The 20328-nt window shown below is 47.0% G+C and overlaps 7 protein-coding genes across 7 annotated transcripts; 5 read left to right on the top strand and 2 right to left on the bottom strand.

Annotated features, from left to right (window-relative positions):
* Window positions 1–566: 566 nt before the first annotated feature.
* On the top strand, window positions 567–1505 carry TREMEDRAFT_60656 (uncharacterized protein; the record flags this gene model as incomplete). Its single annotated transcript, XM_007002828.1, has 6 exons — window positions 567–611; window positions 748–777; window positions 833–903; window positions 1016–1056; window positions 1110–1139; window positions 1327–1505. 6 exons carry the CDS (start codon window positions 567–569, stop codon window positions 1503–1505), a joined length of 396 nt encoding a protein of 131 aa, XP_007002890.1.
* An 81-nt stretch (window positions 1506–1586) lies between these two features.
* TREMEDRAFT_43040 (uncharacterized protein) lies at window positions 1587–4760 on the bottom strand. Its single transcript, XM_007002525.1, has 9 exons — window positions 4576–4760; window positions 4445–4532; window positions 4325–4404; window positions 3890–4276; window positions 3617–3842; window positions 3428–3552; window positions 2912–3384; window positions 2058–2875; window positions 1587–2013 (listed from the first exon to the last, which is right to left on the bottom strand). Exons 1-9 carry the CDS (start codon window positions 4741–4743, stop codon window positions 1676–1678), a joined length of 2703 nt encoding a protein of 900 aa, XP_007002587.1. The 5' UTR covers window positions 4744–4760; the 3' UTR covers window positions 1587–1675.
* Window positions 4761–5025: 265 nt separating this feature from the next.
* Window positions 5026–8906, top strand: TREMEDRAFT_27920 (uncharacterized protein; the record flags this gene model as incomplete). The annotated part of the gene is made up of 17 exons (XM_007002341.1): window positions 5026–5098; window positions 5161–5250; window positions 5296–5358; window positions 5400–5532; window positions 5586–5680; window positions 5719–5858; window positions 5902–6090; window positions 6136–6234; window positions 6276–6483; window positions 6528–6897; window positions 6942–7487; window positions 7535–7640; window positions 7679–7886; window positions 7930–8219; window positions 8265–8420; window positions 8467–8670; window positions 8718–8906. 17 exons carry the CDS (start codon window positions 5026–5028, stop codon window positions 8904–8906), a joined length of 3159 nt encoding a protein of 1052 aa, XP_007002403.1.
* Window positions 8907–10408: 1502 nt separating this feature from the next.
* Window positions 10409–10881, top strand: TREMEDRAFT_60653 (uncharacterized protein; the record flags this gene model as incomplete). The annotated part of the gene is made up of 2 exons (XM_007002827.1): window positions 10409–10555; window positions 10600–10881. 2 exons carry the CDS (start codon window positions 10409–10411, stop codon window positions 10879–10881), a joined length of 429 nt encoding a protein of 142 aa, XP_007002889.1.
* A 2755-nt stretch (window positions 10882–13636) lies between these two features.
* On the top strand, window positions 13637–14621 carry TREMEDRAFT_60652 (uncharacterized protein; the record flags this gene model as incomplete). The annotated part of the gene is made up of 2 exons (XM_007002826.1): window positions 13637–13682; window positions 14074–14621. 2 exons carry the CDS (start codon window positions 13637–13639, stop codon window positions 14619–14621), a joined length of 594 nt encoding a protein of 197 aa, XP_007002888.1.
* A 389-nt stretch (window positions 14622–15010) lies between these two features.
* Window positions 15011–17883, bottom strand: TREMEDRAFT_38044 (uncharacterized protein). The gene is made up of 6 exons (XM_007002448.1): window positions 17792–17883; window positions 17318–17750; window positions 17036–17269; window positions 16362–16988; window positions 16258–16317; window positions 15011–16213 (listed from the first exon to the last, which is right to left on the bottom strand). The coding sequence occupies exons 2-6, from the start codon at window positions 17582–17584 to the stop codon at window positions 15101–15103; spliced, it is 2301 nt and encodes a 766-aa protein (XP_007002510.1). The 5' UTR covers window positions 17585–17750; window positions 17792–17883; the 3' UTR covers window positions 15011–15100.
* A 267-nt stretch (window positions 17884–18150) lies between these two features.
* TREMEDRAFT_28226 (uncharacterized protein) lies at window positions 18151–19997 on the top strand (the record flags this gene model as incomplete). Its single annotated transcript, XM_007002381.1, has 5 exons — window positions 18151–18281; window positions 18343–18460; window positions 18501–18890; window positions 18934–19392; window positions 19434–19997. The coding sequence occupies 5 exons, from the start codon at window positions 18151–18153 to the stop codon at window positions 19995–19997; spliced, it is 1662 nt and encodes a 553-aa protein (XP_007002443.1).
* Between the last annotated feature and the right edge of the window lie 331 nt (window positions 19998–20328).

The raw sequence follows: 20328 nt of genomic DNA, 5'->3' as shown, positions 1-20328 counted from the left end.
ATGTGATGGTGAGGTGGGCCTTTGCAACGCCGAGATGTGGCGAAGGGTGGAGGTCACGTGGTGGGACGAGCGAGCTGTCAAGCTGATCATGAAGAACGTAGTACAACTTAGAGGACAAGTACAGTAGGCATACCTTCTACTGTGAGCTCATAGGGAAGTCTTCTCAGATGTATGAGTACCTACCCATGCACACATGATGACCCCTTTGACCGTCTAGCTTTCTAGTACTTGTGTACCATGCAACATGAACCAAGAGACTTTCATATAAGTTAAGCGGCACTTGGCTAATGCCTCGTTCGGATCCGAGCTCGACCTTGCATTATTGGTGGAGGCGATCCAACCCGATCTCATAACCAATCCCAAATCCAACTCCATATCCATTCCATTCCATATCCATTCCGATATCCTTTTCTTTCTATCTGACCCACCCCTTTCCCAATCTCACCTCTGTACACACAAGATGAGTATCTCAGGTCATGAACGTAGAAGAAGGGAAGAACATCAACAACGAGCTGTGAGCATGTACCAATTTTTTTTCTGACTCACCCTCCATCCCTTCGCTCACTATGTCTCAAGCGTTTGAATCTATCTTTCCTCCATCCGTCCTTGATGTGCGTGGAGTTAAAATGATGGTCTCTGATCTGTCTGGAGTATGAATGGTGCTTCTTCTTGCGTATGAAATATGAACAATGACCATTGTCATATATGGAGTATTAATGATGGTAAGAATAAGCTGACTGGAAATAGTACGAACTACAACTTGCCGGTGGACTCAAAGTACGTTTCTCCCCTCAGACTTACTGAAGGAAATCACAACTCTGACACCAATAAGGGATTCACAAGATGGACATGTTATGGAGCTATAATCTGTGCTATCACACATTTCACTTGGCCAGGATTCCGGTGATTATTCCTCTTTTTTTCTCTCTTTCCATCAAACATCAACACATTCTGTCAAAGTGAACTTTCACATCTTATCAGGTCATAGAATTGGGTTTATAGATGTTGATGACAGACGACAAACATTAGGTTTAAAAGCTTTTCTCACTTCATCAGGTAATTTCAATTCCTCATTTTCATTTCCGTTTTAAACGGGACTAATTGATCAGCCGGGATATTCGGTCTTGTCATAGGTGCAGGTAAGTCATTTTCAACTTTTGACTCTTCTCACTTGACCCTCGACTTTTTCACTTTTGACTCTTTTCACTTGACTCTTGACTTTTTCACTCTTGACCCTTCTCACTTGACTCTGCACTTTTCGTTAAAGAGTCTTCTCACATGACTCATATGACACATTACACCTTGAGGAGTGAAGCTGATGGAAAGATGAGAATTTACTCAAATATGAATCCGGTATCAGAGCGGCTGAAAATGAAATACGAAGAAAAGCTCGGAACGCCTTAGCTTTGGAAGGGAAAATAGCTACAGAAGGAGAAATAAGACGGTGGAGGGATGAACAAGAACGTAATAGTCCACCACCATTAGTAGAGACTGATAGTCCGTAAGTCCGTAATCTATCTCTAACGTTCAATACTGTATCAGTGAGTTTTTTTGTCATAATAGAAGAAGAAGCGTTGATGTATATGCAGTATGCAAGATCATATCATTGTCTATCTCCCCTCCATTTCCCCGATCTCCTTTCATTGATGATTGGTTATACGTGTGAGGATCGAGATCATTTTGCAGAAGGTTTCTTAGTCTTCTTCTTTCTTTTCACTTTGACAACCTCTACCTCTGCGCTCTTCTCTTCTACTAGTTGAGGAGATTGACGTGTTGAGTCGGCATCTCCGTTTGTGTATTCTTCGTATCTCGACGAAACACCCGGTTGAGGGGGATGGTCTATCTCGATGGCTAATTGACTGGTCGATCTCGATAATGAAGGTTCTGATTTTGGTGGCATGGCGTCGGATGGCATCTCGCCGAATTTATCAATATCAGGACTGATCTTCTTTTCTGATGAGATCACTCTGGAGATGCTCGCAGACGCGTTGGAATCATCTACCACGAGTTCAGCTTTCGAATCAATTGACAGATCTGATGGTATGTGGGCTACTCACTCGGATCATCATCATCTAATTCCAACCGTATCACAGGTATATCCTCCACGTCATCTTTCGGTCCAAGATAATACGGATCTTCTCTCTGTCTTCTCTTCCTCTCTTCCCTCCGCTTCTCTTTTGCCAACCTTTCCTCCTGAGTAAGTTGTTGAGCATCACCATTCTCTTTTCCTTTCCCTTTCTTCTTCTTCTTCCGCTCTCCGTCCTGTTCTCGTAACACTCTCCGTAACTCTTCCATCCCTGCTGTGACATGACCCTCCTCCACTTTCTCCTCAGTTTCTTCGTCACTCTCCACATCCTCAGGAAAGCCACCACCAGGAACGATCTCAGAGTCCAAATTGATATCGTCTGGCAGACGAACAGATTCTTGGGCTTTGTATCCCAAAGCATTCATCTCCCACCCCGTAAACAACGGCTGAAAGAGGAAGAGGGATTTAGGATATGGAGGTTCCGAGTCGGAAGATGGCTCGCCAAAGCCGGGTTCAAGATCTGGTATTGATGAGGAAGGTTTGACGGGTGGACGATGCGAAGTAAGATCGGCAGAGACGAAAGAGAGGAGTTGGAGAATTTCAAAAGCTCGTTCTTGTACTTCTATGTCGTCATGAAAGGAATATGGCTCGATACCACTTTTGAGTGATGTGACGAGGTTTTGAGTTTCCGTAGATAAATCGGAGGACCATAAAGGAGCAACAGATGCAGCATGAGAAGCGAAGATCTTCGCTGCGGCTTGTAAAGACAGTGCGATCACAGATGGTGTTGACAAACTTAAGGAAGGTGTTAGAATCGCCGATATAGCGCTGAGTGGGGAAGACAGTTCACTGATGTCAGTATGTTCCATTTTCAAAGAGACATACCTCGAATACTCCCCACACAACCAAATGGCAGCTTCCAGTAAACCATCCTCACCAGTCTTCTCCCTTCCTCTTTCTCGAACATCATCCTCACCAAGCACACGTTCGAGCATCTTCACCGCATATCCTCTAACACTACGCACTCTTGCCACAACATCAAGTAACATATCCCTCACCTCTCCCCCTACATCCACCTTACTCACATAAGCAACGTCGATGAGAACCGATATAACCCATTCGAAATCGGTCACATTTGTATATGTCTCATGAGAGAGCATTCCGAGAAGACGCCGGGTGAGGAGGAGTCGATAAGCTGGACTGAGGGTGATGGACCTAGCAGTGGCGGTGGGTGTGGTGTTCGTCCCCGCCACAGCAGCTAAAAAGGCAGCAGCTGAGGGAAGGGTAGATGTGTCTGAGGAAGGAGCGAGATGAGCCAGTAGTTGATCGACAATTGATTGTAAGTTCCGTTGATCCACCTGGCCAATCAGACTTCTGAATCGTGTGGAGGAAAACACATACCATGGATGTGACCAATTCCAACGCTCGCATTCGTATTGACACATCGGGATCATCCAGACTTTGTAAGATTTCCTCTTGATATTCTGCTACCATACTCGGGTGTGTTGGAATGATCTTGACCATGGCTAAAAGAGCGATATACCGTACTGACATCAGCATGTCGTATCGAAGTGGGGCTGAGTAGCTAACAGTTTTGATCTCCACCTTCATCTCTCAGATAGCCGCCCAGTTTCTCTACACAGACTCTTGCCAAAGCTTCCCCCTCCGGTCTATCTGGATCTAGCATACCTCCCACGATACAGGTACGAACACATTCATATAATAGTGAGATGGCAGAGGTAGAAGATATCAGTGAAGTGATGGGCGGGAGGAGTTTTCTAACTAGCCGAGGTTCAAGAGGAGTCAGTATTGCGAACTGGACTGGTCAGTATAAAATGTGCAGCGAGCTTCGAGGGGACTTACCAACTTGACAACTTTGATAAGCATCCAATTATTGCTACTACCCGTGAAAATGGCAAATAATTCAGGTGCCAGAGGTAGATAATTCTTCCCTCCGTGTCTCCTAGCCAATTCCATCACTACTCCCACTGTAGCTCCCACAACACCCTGATCTTCATCTTGCAATTTATCTCGCAACCGTGGAAAACCTTGTCTTAGACCTTCGGGGAAAGCTTCCCAACATGGTAATAAACATAATACCGCCCTCTTTCGTATTCTTGGTGAAGAATGACTGAGAAGATGAAGCAAGTCTGGATGAAGGGTATTTGATAGAGAAGAAGATAGTGATAGAAGGTGTGGTAGAGCCGTGAGAGGTAAAGGAGGAAGAGGAAGATGAGGAGACATCAAATCCTGTCTTCGTCAGTTTCTCTCATCTGAATCAAAATTGACTTGAATGACCTTTTTGATACCATTGACAGTCAAGACTACTTCTTCGGTTTCTCCAGAGAACGCAAGAGGGGCTGCGAGATAACCGATTTCTATATATCAGCTTGCATACTTGTCAGCCCGCCAGCTTACGTTTCAAGTGATACCTCTGAGAACTCATCACTTCCACCACGTGAAAGGCGAAACCTGAAGGTGCAGGAATAGGATACAACATCATCAACTAAAATGTCAGCTTTACCGTATGGAAAGAATGAAAGATGTACGTAGCACATTTTGAGTACACCCTCAGCCTTCAGCGCCATATCCTTACCCTTTAGTTCCTCCCGGATTTCAGTCATAGCTTCGTTGATGAACGCATCCTCTGACGCTTTTGAGGAAGCTCGGTGGGCTCTAAGACCACGTATAAGATCTTGGAGTGTACGTTCGAACATTCTTCACCGGAAACTTCTCGAGACAGCCCGTAGGCAGGGCTTGAGATGAGGTATTGCAATATAGGTGATGGGATAGGACGAGAAACGAGTGGAAGGGAGGGTCACGTGATGTTGCAATCGATCTCTGAGATTTCTGTGGGATTATGAACCTGTCAATTCGGTATTGTGTATTGTGCATACATACATCCAGCTCAGTATCATATCTGCGCCAAGACGTTCCCTGCCCTCCAAAGACGGGACAAAAAAGAAGAACCTAGGGGGCGGAAGATAGCAGTCAGTACCATGGACATAGCTCGGGTGGTGCGCACTCAAGTGAGCGCCGGAGAGCTTGACCCTCCGCTTGAGCTCGTTCAGGGTGAGTTCATGTTCCGTGATACCTACCTGTCCATATATACAGTCTCCGCTGACCATGTGCAGATATCAATGACGGTTCTGTGTCTCTCCTTGAGGTTGTCAAAGCTCTTGGAGAATACCTTACTGCAACGGAAAATGATGTCCGACTAAAAGGTGAGCTATGGAGCCGCCAGTAAATGTGATCTAACCTCTGTACAGGTTTGACCTTTCTCACCAATACGCTCAAGAGTAGCGCTACGGGAAAGGTCAATCGACAGGCTAGTAAGCGGCCTTATGAAGAGTCTTGTCAAGCTGACAAGCAGCGTTGACTCTCACTCGCTTCTACATTTCCAAATTGGATGATGCCGACTCTTTAACTCCTACCTTGACCGCTCTTATCATCCTGTCCAAATTGCCGCACTTTGATGATGAATCGGCCATTGAAGTTTACAAAGCGTCAGTTCTTTCTCGTGAGGATCATAAGAAGAACTCTGGAACTCACTCTACAGCTTAGTGGAGAATGTAAACATGAAAGCCCATGTTCAAGCTATTCGACACCTTGTCTACCAAATTCTAGACTCTTTCCTAGCCAAACATCGCAAAGGTACATCAATACTGAGGTGAAGCATGACTGACATCCAGCGTTGAAAAACATGGGTTTAGACTTTGTCAACAGTTACGTCAAAATGGTCGATGGCGAGAAAGATCCTCGTAACCTCATGCTTCTCTTCGCCATGGACCGAGTTATCCTTTTAGAGTTTGACGTTGAAACAATCATCGAAGTAAGATAGTTTGACTGCCTGCTACTATCAAGCTGATATGCAGGATTTCTTCGACATCACGTTTTGCTATTTCCCCATCTCCTTCCGCCCTCCACCGAATGATCCGTACGGAATCACCGCCGACGATCTCAAGTTGGCTCTAAGGAATTGTATGGCCGCTACCCCACATCTCGCCAAGATGGCCTTGCCACTTTTCTTGGAAAAGTTCCCAACTTCCAGTGGACCCGCAATGGTCGGTGTTCATTCGAAACCATATGTTAGTGCTGATTGTGGACAGAAAGATCTGATGTTATCCATGGCTGCATGTTTTCCCACTTACGGCTCATCCGCGGTGAGCGAGAGGGGAGAAGAGCTCTGGGAATGTATCAAGACAGAAGTGAATTCATCTGACCATATCCGAGGCATAGCTGATTGTAGATTCTGTATTCGTCAGACCCTGGGATTGAGTCGGCTGCTCTATCAGCCCTTGAGTCTCTTGTCAAGACACTTTACCCAACTGCCGATGTCGTTCCGACTGGAATAGTTCAGGACATCATCAAACAGTGCCTGGAGATCATGAATGACCCGGAGAAAGCTCAGGCTTTAGCGGCTACCAAGATTATCGTCGGACTGGTCCGAGCTTCTGGTAAGTCTCTTGGAGACCATGAATGATTCCGCGCTTATCCACAGCGTCCGCCGGGACGTTTGCTATCTCTCAAACATTCCAGCAGCTGTTTCGACAATTCAACCGACCAACTGTCCCCTCTCACCGAACCCCCATCCTTTGGTCCATATCGTCCATTTTGATCGCTGCTCAGTCTACATATAGCAATACCGAGTCGGGCAGAAATGAACCCGAGGAGAAAAGTCTCCAACCATTCCGAGGGAGTCTTATGGACATTCTTCGGGAAGGTTTAAGAACGGATGCACTCCAGGAACCGGCCATCAGAGGGAGTGTGGCATTGATCGAAATACCAGAATTCTTAGGAAGGGATGAAGCGGAGAGTCTCGTAAGGGGGATGAATAACGTTCTTGTGGATGACAGTTCCTCTGATATCAAGTGGGTGACAGATTTTTCTTTTTGACTTTTAGCTGATTGTGCAGACGGACCGCCATCAAGGGTCTCATCACAATATCCAAAATCTATTCCTCACTGATTGAAAGCATCACCTTCCCATTGCTGTTTCATAATCTTCCCGACGCCGCCCCGACTGTGTCGGCCGTGCAAGCCCGAGAGAAGTATCGCAGCATCCTCTACTCCCTCTCTCAACTCTGCGTTCAGCCTGGCCTGTTTCAGACTCTGGTCATACGAATCACCACGAAGCTCGAGCTCCTTGCTTCGTCGCCTCTACCCGCCGAGCAAGACGTACAAATGTCGAACGGGGCTGGTGTAGTCATCGATGCTCGAGAATGTACAGTGGCATACGCTTGGGACCTTCTGAACTGCCTTTCAGGGGTTATTGACGCCAAGCTAGCCGAAAAGCACGTGGACGTCGTCAGGTACTGGGATCAGATCACTCCACGAATATACCGGATGGCAGTGGAAGGTGCGATCTCGCGAATCGGACCGGAGCCTCTGTTTAGTGATACGAGATTGTTGGAGATGTCTGGTAAGATTTCGGAAGTCATGACTTGGGAGCTTGACCCAGAGTAAGGATCATTCTAACATTATCGGTACTCTTACTGATAAGACCTAGAAAGCAATCTCAGCATCTTTCAGCCGTATATGCTGCCTTCGAGCGTGGTCAGATGAAACCTCTAATCGATTCGGATAGTATAGGGTTACCCGGATCACCACTACGCGTGAGTGACCAAATTGATACAAAGAACTGAAGTTTCAGACTGGTGCCTCAGTTCCAGAGCAAAACCTCATCATTCTCTACTCTTCAGTCATGCAAGGTCTACGGAAAGATGTCATTCTACCCTTCGACTCTGCGGCCGACTTTCTAGGATCCAAAGTGCACTGGACAATCAACGTGGCTCGTGAAAAGATACAATTACGGTGGGCTCTAGATATGATAACTGCATTTGTCAATCAGCGGGATACAGGTAAAACTTTGACTCTTGTTGACGATCAAGACTGACTAGTCAGATTTGGGAGATGCACTGGAGATTATCTTCGAGAAAATATGGTCCAAGGACGTTCAAGATATTTCCCTCCCTCTTTCCACTCGTACTCGAGCACTACATGTCTACCTTCACATCATCAAAGGTCTAGCTCTGCTTCGAAACCCATTGGCGTACAAAGCTCTCGACAGAGTGATCGATATTCTCTCGCTGTCTAATCTCGACCCAGATTTCGTTCACGAAGCGGCAAATTCTTTCGGTATTCTAGCTCATGGAAAGAGTAAGGGCAAGGATAAGTCACATCTGATAGCAAAGGTATGTTATCGCATTCGAATCGTTTATGTCATGACTGACTTTCAGCTTCTTCATGCTCAGAAATTATGGAATTACGTTCTTCCCAAGATTATACAGGGTGATCAAGATGCCCAGGGGAAATCTCGAATACCATACTTAATAACCTTCTCATCATTACTACCACTTATTCCGGCGTCTCTATGTCTCTCAGATTTCTCCACCGTATGTGGTCTCTCCACTCAACACATTGTCCAAAACTGATGACCAGATCTTACCTCTTCTACTCCGCTCCTTGACACTTTCTAGTCCCACACAACGCATCAACGTGATAACCTGTCTCATCTCAATCTTTGAAACCCCTGAGCTCTCCACAGAAATCGACAGTCTTCTACATCGTTCAGCCGTAGAGATCGTCGAAGGGATAAATAGAAGTATACTTCATGACCCGTCTTCCCATATGGAAACTTCAGGTGTAAGTCATCTGTATGACAACCATTATAATCTTCGCTGATCATATAGACGGTGAGGAGTAAAGCGATCAGTTTCCTTGCTTTGATACCTGATGTGATCCGATTCGAAAGTTTGAGATCGATGAAGAGCGTTGTCCTGAGAAATCTGGGTAAAGCTTTGGACGATCCCCTGCGTAGTGTACGGAGAGAAGCTGTGGAATGTAGGGCCAAGTGGTATAAATATGGAGGAACGAACTAGGAAATCGGTCCATCTTGAGTAAAGATCAATGAGCTTCTCTCATTCAAAGTCACTTCAACAACTGGAATATCTCGCGCTGATGTAAAGTTATCACCATCCTTTGATCTATCCAACATGCACAATTATTACCTTCCTACCTCTTTCATGTCTTTTGGACTCACGATTGACTTCGACGGTCCTACTCATACTACATTTACGGCTCATACTCATGATCCGGTCCACCACTGACGTATCTTCAAACTTCGAGCTACAAGAACTTGGTTCTCACGGTCTTCGGTGGAGAAACTCTTCGGCATTTCCCTCACCACACTTTCATCGCCACGGAATGAAGGGATCGAAGTCGTCTCTCCAATAGGGTAATATCACACGCGAAAGAGAAGGCGTGGGACTACTGATTCTCTGACGTGATGGGAACGTGAGAAGATCTAACTGAGCAGAGTGGCGTGGGAAACACGCAGCACAGGTTTCGAATTTCACACGCTCACCTTTGGAAGAAGAGAAGCTACGCTATCCTACATTCTCATGGGTAGGATAGGGTGTACATAGCTATAAAGTACTGAGTTGAACTCACTTATTTATCATTCATATCCCTGATTCTACATCAAGAACGCTACACTGATCAAGCTGAAGGATGTTTCACAGGTCAAAGACAAGAGTGACTGCCAACGCTGTGACACTACCACCAATTGAGGAAGCTGTAAGTCCTGTCCTTCCGTATGAAGTATTCTGAGAGCGCCAGAACCCTGTCGTCACCACTGCTGTCACGAGCCTGAATGATGCCACAAACTCACTAAAGGATGCGGTGGATCGACTGATGCTGAATGGCAATCTTGATAACCTAACGCTCACAAGTACAGGTGCGAGGGAAACGGCCGAGTCAATTTGTGGGCGCGTGTTGGCAGCCTTGGCAGGCCTCAATATATTGTATCGAACATCCGAACAGTCCAGGGTTCCCAGGGAGTCGGCGGCCGACTCGGCAGAGATTTATGCGGAGATTGACCCCTGCTCCCACCATGAGCTAGCAGAAGTCGAGCCCGTAGACCGCTACACAATGCATGTGGAATCTGCGTCCGACAAAACCGTTCACTCGTTCCGTGCCCTTTAAAAGCGACAACTATCCATTTCCAGCTGCTCGGGTTTCTCTCGCATATAGTGAAGGATCCAACAACACTATTGCCCCGTCATTGATGGAGAACAGTCAGTGGAAAGAAGAAGAAAATTGCCAGGCAAACGTACCTTACGTGTGAAAAATTCTCACGTTCTTCTTCCTTCTCATGACATCATGGTTGAACCGTGAGAATCCTTCTCATGACATCATTGTTTATATGTGGGACAGCTAGGAGGCTATGCTGACACCACTTTCCCAGGTTCCCAAGGACTACAGACTATAAGACTCAGTATCCATGAATCTAGAATGCACATTTAGAACTCTTCAATACCCGGCCCATCCATATTCCTTACCATCTCACAGAAGTCCGAAATCAGGCGAAAGTACATACCACATGAGCCCATACAAGGAGTCAGACGCTGCTTCTGTATTGACTGTGTTTGGTAACGGCAGTGAGGTCACCATAAAAAGTGTTGACGGCTCTAGCAAAGGCCGCGCCGGAAGGGGGGGGACACCTGGTTTTGAGGCGGGAGAGGAACTAGTGAGTCATTCATGTCTTTTTTTTTACATATACTCACTCTGCAGCGCCCGGAATACACGATTGTTCTTGATCATCTTGCCAGATACGAGGCTCAACTTACTGCAATCATACAAGAAATTCATGAAAATCCCGCAATTGTTCTTGATACAGGATTTGAATCACGCCTCAAGGGTTTAGACAATGAACCAGCCACGATGGAGACCGCTATAGGCAATGCTGTTATGACGTCTCACTTACATGCAAAGACCAGCATGCAGAAATTTGACACAACCGCACAAGAACGTCTTAGGGAATGTGAGAAGAGGCTTGTCAGGACCAGACGTTGAAAATAGTCTGCGTCTATGAGCTTGTCACGGCCGTCGAACAACTATTTCTTAATAGACCGACGGTCGACGAACCTCGGCTAACTTCACGCTCTGAGTCGATGTCTCACCCAACCAGGAGGGCGCAGACGTCGAAAGGGGTGTAACTACGGCGTACTTCGGCGTAGTTACTCTAACTAGGGTTTTGTTCTACTGATGGCGATGTATCTTGATTTATAGCTATCTCTATCTGTCTTTCACTACTGACAACAATCAAGGATCGCTGAAGAACTTCAGCGATCTTCTCAGCTAATATTATCTACTCCTCCTAGACGTTCATCCAACCCTCTCGCGCTTTGACGTACTTCAACGCACTTCGTCCAACTTCCCCGAGCCCTCGGCCATCCTCTTCCTCCTTCGACTAACTCCGCCTAACATCGCCGCACTTCTGCTCCCATTGTCCCTACTTAGACTAACTCCGCCTAACATCGCCGCACTTCTGCTCCCATTGTCCCTACTTAGCCTAACTCCGTCTAACTTCGCCGTACTTCTGCTCCCATTGTTCCTACTTAGCCTAACTCCGCCTAACATCGCCGCACTTCTGCTCCCATTGTCCCTACTTAGCCTAACTCCGTCTAACTTCGCCGTACTTGGTGTCAGAAGTCCTGAGTTACGTGTAGAGTAAAGAGGTTAAGGCGTGATGGGGTTTTGATGGCCAAAGGAGGGTCATTGTTGGTGGAGTAATCGAGGTGTCGCGACGTAGTTCGTGACAGAGCTTTGGCTATAGGGCCTCGTAGGGAACAAACCTAGTGATGTAGTTTATAGTCTAGTGATGTAGTGGATCGAAGAGACTATAAGTCGATGAGATCAAGTGGCAAAAGATTTGCTAAGTGACGAGAAAATACATTCGACAAGACATCTACGAAAAAGGGGTGTTCCTATATACTAAAAAGGGAGCGGAGTGATACCGAATCTATGGAGTAAATGTGGAAAGCGATATGGGGTGTAAGAGCGAAGGAAGACGGACATAGATGAGGGACACGGAGATGAAGGAAAAGTATAGCATGGTAAAGAAGTAACGATTAGGTAGGACAGGAGAACGGAGGACGCCGTAACGGGATCAGTGAGACGGGGACGGGAACGGGTAGACGGAGTACGGGAACGGGTAGGTGGAGTACGACTTCTGGGTACGACTCTTGAGGAACCCGTCTATAGGTACCCGTGATCCTGACAAGGCTTAGTGATAGCAGATTGTTCTGGAAAACACAGAATAAGGAGATGACGCGTCTCATGGCCACACAAAGCTCGCTTCAGAGAATCCATACCCTGTTACTTAATTCTAATGCGGAAAAGCGAGCACATGTCATCTTGATGTGGTCACTGATCCAGGCGACTAAGCCCGTTATCACCTCCTCGAACTTACAGCCCTCAACAAAACCAAACTCTGCGGAAGTCGCGTCAGGGGGAGAAAGCATGGCCGAATCGAGCCAGTGAAAGAACCAATTCTGTGATCATTTCTCATAGAACACTACTAACACATGACGACACGACACTCACCGTTGGGGTAAGCGTAAGCAGCTAGCCATCAAGAGACAAATATATCTGGCTCTGTTTATAATGAGTATCAGGCAATAGAACAGGGCGTATAAAGTTGGCAGAGTGAGCGCGAGGGTGCTTGTCAATTGCTGGAACAGGAGAGATGATGGGAACGGGTACGGTAGCGGTAGCGTACTTAGCATGGCGCATGGCAGTAAGAGACGGTCAGAGCATATGTAGGTACATATGAAGACTCGTCCTTGCTAAGGTGCTATCATATCTCCTACGCAGGTATACTATAAGTATGAGGTTCACCTTCATCTCTGCACCTGTTAGCTACTCTTGGTGGTTCTTCCGGATGACTTCCTCGTCTAGAAAGGCGAGTACGCCATGACAAGACTTCCTTATCCCTTCCATGCCGGTCTACATTGGCATTAGACCTTTGACCGAGTGATGGGAAAGGAGGTAGTATGAGGAGCATGTAACTTAGAGCACACAATGCTTCACACCAAGTGTATCTTACATTAGTTGATGGATAATCACACATTTAGTCATAGTTTGGGAAAGCAATCATACAATATATTCACGCTCCCAACGCAGCTCTTCACCTGGGTAGCCGCAGTCCAAACGTCCCATTGCACGGAAGTCGATAGGTCGACATAGTCAAGCTCAACTTTCCCTCTTCGGTCGTCGGCACCGCCCCTGCATCCCACCTTTGACGGCGTTTGACAGAGAGATGGAAATGACGTAGCCGAGACTGGTTCATCGCCTCATCAGTCGGGGACGAGCGGGGATCTCATCCCGGGGCGATGCGGTCGACCCCGGGACACCGAGTATACCAAGCGCCAAACACCATAAAGGGGGCAAGTGCGGCCACGGCTTTTCTGATTTCTTACTCGCCACCTGACTACATCAATTGATCCTGCCTTTGAAACACCTTGCACACAATGTTAAGGAGACGACGACTTGGCGCACAACCACTTTCGTCTTCGGGCACAACTCCCGAGAATAGGCATGCAGCAAATCCCGACGGAAGCGATTAGGCACGCGTTCAGCTCGGGCCTCATTCTTCTCTTTCATCCAGTATCAACTGTTCATCTCTACCTAAAACATGTTCCACTCTTTTCGATGCAGACCTTACTATCTGAAGCACTTGCTCTTCACATTCTAGAGAACTGCGCGAAGTAGAATGATATCCATCTCACTGCTAAATACCTGTGTGAGTAGAGGCCATGCGACAGGAATGACTTCTTGGGAAAGTCAAAGGGAAGGAGGAATGGTGTATCTCAGTGAGTATTGATCACATCGTTCTAAAACGAGTATCACGAGATAGAGGATAGTCAGTTCTATATATTTGCTGTGTTTCCTGACTGAATGTGTGGAGAACATTGGGTGAAAAAAAAAATGTTCAGCTGCATGTATTGGACACGGGGAGAAGTGGTGGAAGGGAGGCCCGTGCTCGCGCGCGCCTAACTACTTCCGTCGGAAAACCTGAGCATGCCTAACTCGGGGGTTGTGCCCGAAGACGAAAGTGGTTGTGCGCCAAGTCGTCGTCGTTAAGGAAGTTGAAACCAGGAACAGGAACAAAGCCACGATCATCCCCATCAAGCTCAGCAGCATCCATTGCTTCAACTTCTTCAAGTCAAAGGACTGGTGATGTAAGCCAGATTGATTTACAAGAGGTGTCTCGATCCCTTGAGGAGACATTGAGTTCTCTTCGACATATCATAGATCTGTGCAGAAAACATCACAGCATGAGCACTTCTATTCATAATCGTAAGAATGCACCTGGTCAGTCTCTCACTGCTGCATACCTGTCAGAGATCGTTAAACAATCAAACACCTTGATCATTCAGCCCCTGAACAACTTGCTCATCACTGAACATCAGCGCAAGTCACAAGAAACATCTGCGGCCGAAGAGGCTGCTCAGAGAGAAGCAGAAGCCCTTGACGAGAAAACAGAAGTACTGACACACGAATGTTTGCAGCTCACAGAGTCCAACAGATCTCTACAGCAGACCGTAGATGAGCTACGTAAGGAGGAAAGTGAGCTCGGGAGGCAGGAAGCAGCTTTGTTTGGCCCATATGTCATTGCCTGCCAAATTGCTCAGCAGCCAATAAGCCCAATCCTTCCTAAAGTTGGAGAGTATAAGGATTGTAGCACTCAAACAGAGAAGACCACTCCAGTACGGCCCATAGAGTTCTTCAGCGGCGTGCCATTCCTCTAACCCCATTATCGCCGCCTGAGACGGATGAAAGTCAAGCTGAGGGGGATGCCACGGGTAGTGAGTAACAGAGCTTTGGAATGTCAGTCCCATAACAGGAGGAGGTTTTTCTTGTCAAGTCAGGAGACATGGACCAGTGCAATGTGGGGAAGGTTCTGAGGGGTTTGATTTGTGAAGGAGAGTTTACACAGGAATCCTGATGCAGAGAGTAAGAGATGGTAGCTTGTCTCTGCCATTGATCAGAATCAGTCCGTGTGCCATAAGCTCTGTCACTGACGTTTCAAAGCAGTCCGTTCAGTCCCACCCAGCCAGTACTCATAATCTTAGTAGAGATTATGCAGGGAGCATGAATTGAACAGAGTGTAAATATGTATCACCCCGGAAGTCAAGATGAGAGAAGAGAGATACATTCACAATTCACAATTACCCACATTGTTGACTTGTCATTCCCTTGTCAATGCTTTCCAATCCATTCTTTGACCTCATCTCCTACCCTCTCTCCTCGGCGATGTATCATTTCTCCTTCGGGTCGGCGAGCGTCTCGGAGGCGTATCATCATCTCTTCGACGCCGAGGAGGAGAATCTTCATTGTATTTCCTTCGTGGTGGGGTATCATCCCTTCTTTTCCTTGGAGGTGAATCATCATCCCGTCTCTTCGGAGGTGCATCATTGTTCCTTCTTTTTCTTGGAGGTGAATCATCATCCCTTCGTCTTGGAGGTGATCTTCTAGGTGGAGATCCTCTTCCATTTCTTCTGGGAGAAACACTCTCGCTATATCTCCTTCGTCTGGGTGAAGGCGATCTCCTTGGTGGTGACGCTCTACGTCTGGGTGGTGGTGAAGGTGAGTTGGGGCCCCTTCGCCTGGGTGGTGGAGAGGTTGATGACGAGTATCGCTTCCTGAGTGGAGACCTTGAATACGTATAACTCCTATTCCTCCTTGGTGATCGCGAATCACTTCTTCCACGTCTTCTTGAATAATCCGAGTCCGACTCGCTGTCGCTGCTACTCGTAGATGACGAATCGCTGGAGATATCGGAAGAAGAATCGGAATCTGAGCTTTCAGCAGCTTTCATAGCTGCATGTTGTGCAGCAAGGATTTTCGGGGCGTTTTGTAAATATGTCCTCATACTCTCTGTCACTCGACCAAGACCGATGGAAGTGAAATAATTGATAGCAAATCGAGTATTCTTTGGATTATCCATTGGGAACATACCCCTGAACGCTGGTTGTAAATCGGGAATTGAAAATCTTTCCGTCAATTTGATGATACCGACTTCTTCCAACATTTCCTGCATGAGGATCTTGACGAATATACGTGAAGAGGAAGTTGTTTCTTCTTCGTTCATATGAACAACATGCAATACAGCCCAGGAGACACCGTCTGAAGCGAGAAGATGTCCGAAGAAACGACCGATATTACGAAGTTTGTTGGTTTCGTATCGATGAATCGTGTCGTAATACCTTTGGAAAGCCTCTTGGAAGGATTCAGTCCAGATTCGGTTCAGCTTGCAGAACCGTTCACCGATGAGACCATAGAAATTGGAATAGGTACGTTCTTGAGAACAACATTCAACGATCATGTTACATAATTCGATCTACACTGTCAGCATATAACCGAGTAAGATTGCTTGAAACTCACCTCGCGACCTTCCGGAATGTTGACCTTCATGAGTTTGTGTACTGCTTCTTCGAAGTTGAGCTATGAGTCAGTGTCTGTCTTGGGCAGGAGAAGTGGCGACTCACAGAGTTCATTATAGTTAGATATATAGTTTTACGTAGGTTGATGAGATTCGTCTCTGTCATATCGGTTATACCGGCCTTTTCAGGGGCGATTGCCTCATCTTCCTCGTCTGACTCCGTCTCATCACTCCCTGATTCACCTTCCTCGTCATCCGAATCACCAAGGATCTCCTTCTTGATCTGCTCGTACTTCTCCTCGTTATCCAGGAAGTGAGGATCAACCTTGAACAGATTCAAGCTCTCTTGAACTTGCAATTCATCATCCAAAGTGATTCGATGGGTAATTTGTTCTTCCTCCTCGACCAAGTCCAATCCTTCTGGGATCTGAGGGTTGTCCTTGTACTTATCTTTGCGTACTTGAAACAAAACTTCAATCATATACTGACATCGTTTGCTAATCGCCCCTTCGTGTAATACCGCCCGGAATCGTTCAAAGACGGTGTTGTTGGCCTTTGGACTGTTTTCCGCGAGGAAAAGACCGACTTCTCGCATGAAGCCCACAGCTACTTCAATTGAATCATCGGTGGGACGTTCGAGACAGAGGAGAAGGATCTGCAGTGCGACAATTTCATGCGCGACGTACTGATTGCAGAGATGGGCGATAAACGTGGACGTGGCATGGCAGATAGTCTATAAATGAGTACACTGAGAGTTTGATCTTATATGATGATGCTCACTTTGTCATTTCTCTTGTAAGCACGACGGAATTGACTGATGAGGCGAATCAACACCAGCTCGCCGACTTGAGGGAGCTTTGTATTGACGATAGCCACCAAAGCGGCAAACACCGGAGTGAAAGGCAACGATGCCGCTTGAGCTCTCATGACTGATCGAGCGAACAGACCTTTCCCTCGAATCAAATTCTCCCCGAACAATTCCGGAACCACATGCTTGATATTTGATACGTTGACCTGCGTGATTAGCTTTGATGGTTTCACGTTGTGACTGCAAATACGAACCTTGTTGATCAACCCATTGATACTTTTCCTCAGCGCATCCCAACTCATCCTCTGGTATTCAGAGCTCGTCTTATCTTTCGCAGCATCGGCTTGCATAGCTCGTAGTCGGGCTGGGGGTATGTATGCACCTCCACTTCGTGATCCCAACAACTTTGCAAATTCTGCTTTTGCCACCTCGCTCGATTTCCCATTGGTCTGAACCAGAGCGCCGTTGGTTGATCCGTTGCTGTTGGCTTGCATCTCGGACTCAATCTGCTTTTCCAACATGGCAACTTCGCGTGCACGCTTTCGAAAAGGATCAACGTCGTCCACACGAGGAGGGGCAATAGTGGAAACATTGCTTGGACGTGGAGGTGTTTTGGTACGGGAACGGGAGCGACGACGGCGGGCCGGTGGTGAAGACGATCTCTCCCGAGGCCGAGGTGATGTAGAACTGAAAAGTCAGCAAAATCAACAGGGTGTCGCGGTACTGACCGTTTACGTTTGGCGACAGGGGCGTCATCTGGAGAGGGACTTCTGACCAATGATCTTGACGAAGCTCTCGATATGGACCGACTTGGAGAGCGCGACATTGTGAGATATTTCCCAATTCCACCTTGGCGATAACTCCTAGCTCACTTGCTGAGATGAAGGGATGATGTGTTTTCGAGAACGTGGACAGAGTTTGGGTAAGAAATACGAGATTTGAGAGAGGGAGGGAAGAAATTGGGAAAGGTGATTAAATTGGGGGGATCAATTACGTGATCACCTACTGTATCACCATCCACTTAGGACATTCCATTCAGGATTCGACCACTACTACTACTCACCGCATCTCATCTCAAGTGCGCAACATGGCAATATCATCCACGTCAGCCGCTCATGCTCACGCTGTACTCCTAAATTCTCTCACAGAAGCCTCTAATCTCTATCCCAAGGAGGAGGGCGTCACTTACAGCTATGGAACAGCTGGTTTTAGGACATTGTAAGTCGTTTCTCCCTCCGACCGCAGACCTCTTCGTTATACGGATACTGACAAGTGATAGGGGGGCAAAACTTCCAGCTGCCGTATTTCGAACAGCTCTTCTCGCCGTTTTACGTTCCAAACGTCTCGAAGGTGCTTCAATAGGTGTCATGATCACCGCTTCTCATAACCCTGAGCCTGTAAGTCCTCAATCCTTCTGGACATGGCTGATGCTTCCAGGATAATGGGGTCAAGATTGTCGATCCTTCTGGTGAAATGTTAGATCCCACATGGGAACAACATGCCACCGCCCTATCGAATTGCCCTTCTACCGACTCCCTCATTTCCACTTTCACCACTCTCGCCACGCATCTTCACGTGGATCTGTCCCAGCCTGCATCTATAATCTTCGCACGAGATACACGACCCAGCGGACCTGATTTAGTCAAAGCATTGGAGGCTGGTCTCCATGCATTTGGTGATAATGTGAAGATCAAGGATGTAGGAGTGACCACGACCCCGATATTACACTATGTGGTCAAAGCTACCAATGATCAGTCAGGAACATATGGCGCACCGACCATTGAGGGGTATATGCAGAAGATGTCTAAAGCTTTCAAGGAGCTTGTCGTGAGTTCTATCGTGGTAAATCATCTTGGTGCTGATTAACAAGGGAATAAGAGGTCCTTTGGTACCACTCTTTGTGGATTGTGCGAATGGAGTTGGCTCCTCTGCGGTGGACACAATGATACCTCTCATCGAGGACGTCCTTTTACTAAGACCGATGAATACTGCCACAGGGACCAAAGGGGCCTTGAACGATGAGTGCGGAGCCGATTATGTGAAGACGAAACAAGCGATGCCACCAAATCTCGCTCAACTAGGAACGTTAGACAAGCCGGGTACCACAGGATGCAGTTTTGACGGCGATGCGGATCGAATTGTTTTTTACTATGTGGAGGATGCGACCAGAACCTTCAAGCTACTCGATGGAGATAAGATCGCTACCATGGTGGCCGTATACTTCAAGGAATTGTTGTTACGAACCAAATTAACAGGAGAGGAAAAGCTCAGTATGGGAGTGGTTCAAACGGCTTACGCCAATGGTAGTTCTACAAAGTATCTCGAGAGTGTGAGTTTTGCCAATTGTGGTTTGGCGATCCTGACACATAGCGAGATATACCCGTCGAATGTGTACAAACAGGCGTCAAGCACCTGCATCACGCAGCGAAGAAATTTGACATTGGGATATACTTCGAAGCCAACGGACATGGTACCGTTCTTTTCTCCCCACATGCTATCGAAACACTCCGAAAAGCATCCCCCGTCACACCCGAAGCAGGTAACGCTATCCGTCATCTCTTAAACTTTTACGAATTGATCAACCAAGCTGTCGGTGATGCCATGTCCGACATGTTACTCGTCGAAGCCGTTCTCGCGCATAAGGGATGGGGATCTTCAGAGTGGAACGCAGGTTATCAAGATTTACCAAATAAACTGGAAAAAGTGATTGTACCTGACCGAAACCATTTCGTGACTTATGATGCGGAAAGAAGATTGAATCATCCTGTTGGTTTACAAGAATTGGTCGATGTAGAAGTTGGAAAATATGAGATGGGAAGGGCTTTCGTTAGACCTAGTGGGACGGAGGATTGTGTTAGAGTGTATGCGGAGGCTAAGACCAAAGAAGATGTCGAAGGTGAGTTCTGTCTACATACCACAAAGGTCGCAAGCTGAAATGGTAGTGCTGATTGGGAATGTGGCGAGGTTGGTACAGGAGGCAAGTACGGGAGAGAGTATGGCCGTCGTTTCTTGAGTTTTCTCTTTATATGTCTAGTGTCGGAAGAGATAGGACGGAGGAGTCTGTTGTGCATAGAACTTACCTGTATACAATTATGATGCATTGAACATTGTCACGACCACCTTCAAGCATGCTTACTGTATGACTGTTGTGACTGACCATAAGTAATACCAAGGACAGGATATTCGGAGCCCCGGTTCAAGGTGCCCCATGCCCCATCTATCGTCCAGCTGTTTCCATCACTCTTCTCCCATCACCTACCTTCGT

Source organism: Tremella mesenterica (genome assembly GCF_000271645.1).
Source record: "Tremella mesenterica DSM 1558 unplaced genomic scaffold TREMEscaffold_2, whole genome shotgun sequence".
NCBI lineage: Eukaryota > Fungi > Basidiomycota > Tremellomycetes > Tremellales > Tremellaceae > Tremella > Tremella mesenterica.
Note: the sequence above shows the minus strand (reverse complement) of the source record. Positions and strands in the feature narration are given on the sequence as shown.

Coding starts and splice junctions, on each gene's coding strand:
- TREMEDRAFT_43040 (XM_007002525.1), bottom strand. CDS start 4,743: ATGTTCGAACGTACACTCCAAGATCTTATACGTGGTCTTAGAGCCCAC. Junction 4,277..4,324: donor CTGTCAATGGTATCAAAAAG/GTCATTCAAGTC, acceptor TGACGAAGACAG/GATTTGATGTCTCCTCATCT. Junction 3,553..3,616: donor TGAAGGTGGAGATCAAAACT/GTTAGCTACTCA, acceptor TCGCTCTTTTAG/CCATGGTCAAGATCATTCCA.
- TREMEDRAFT_38044 (XM_007002448.1), bottom strand. CDS start 17,584: ATGTTGGAAAAGCAGATTGAGTCCGAGATGCAAGCCAACAGCAACGGA. Junction 16,989..17,035: donor CTTACAAGAGAAATGACAAA/GTGAGCATCATC, acceptor ACTCATTTATAG/ACTATCTGCCATGCCACGTC. Junction 16,214..16,257: donor ACATTCCGGAAGGTCGCGAG/GTGAGTTTCAAG, acceptor CTGACAGTGTAG/ATCGAATTATGTAACATGAT.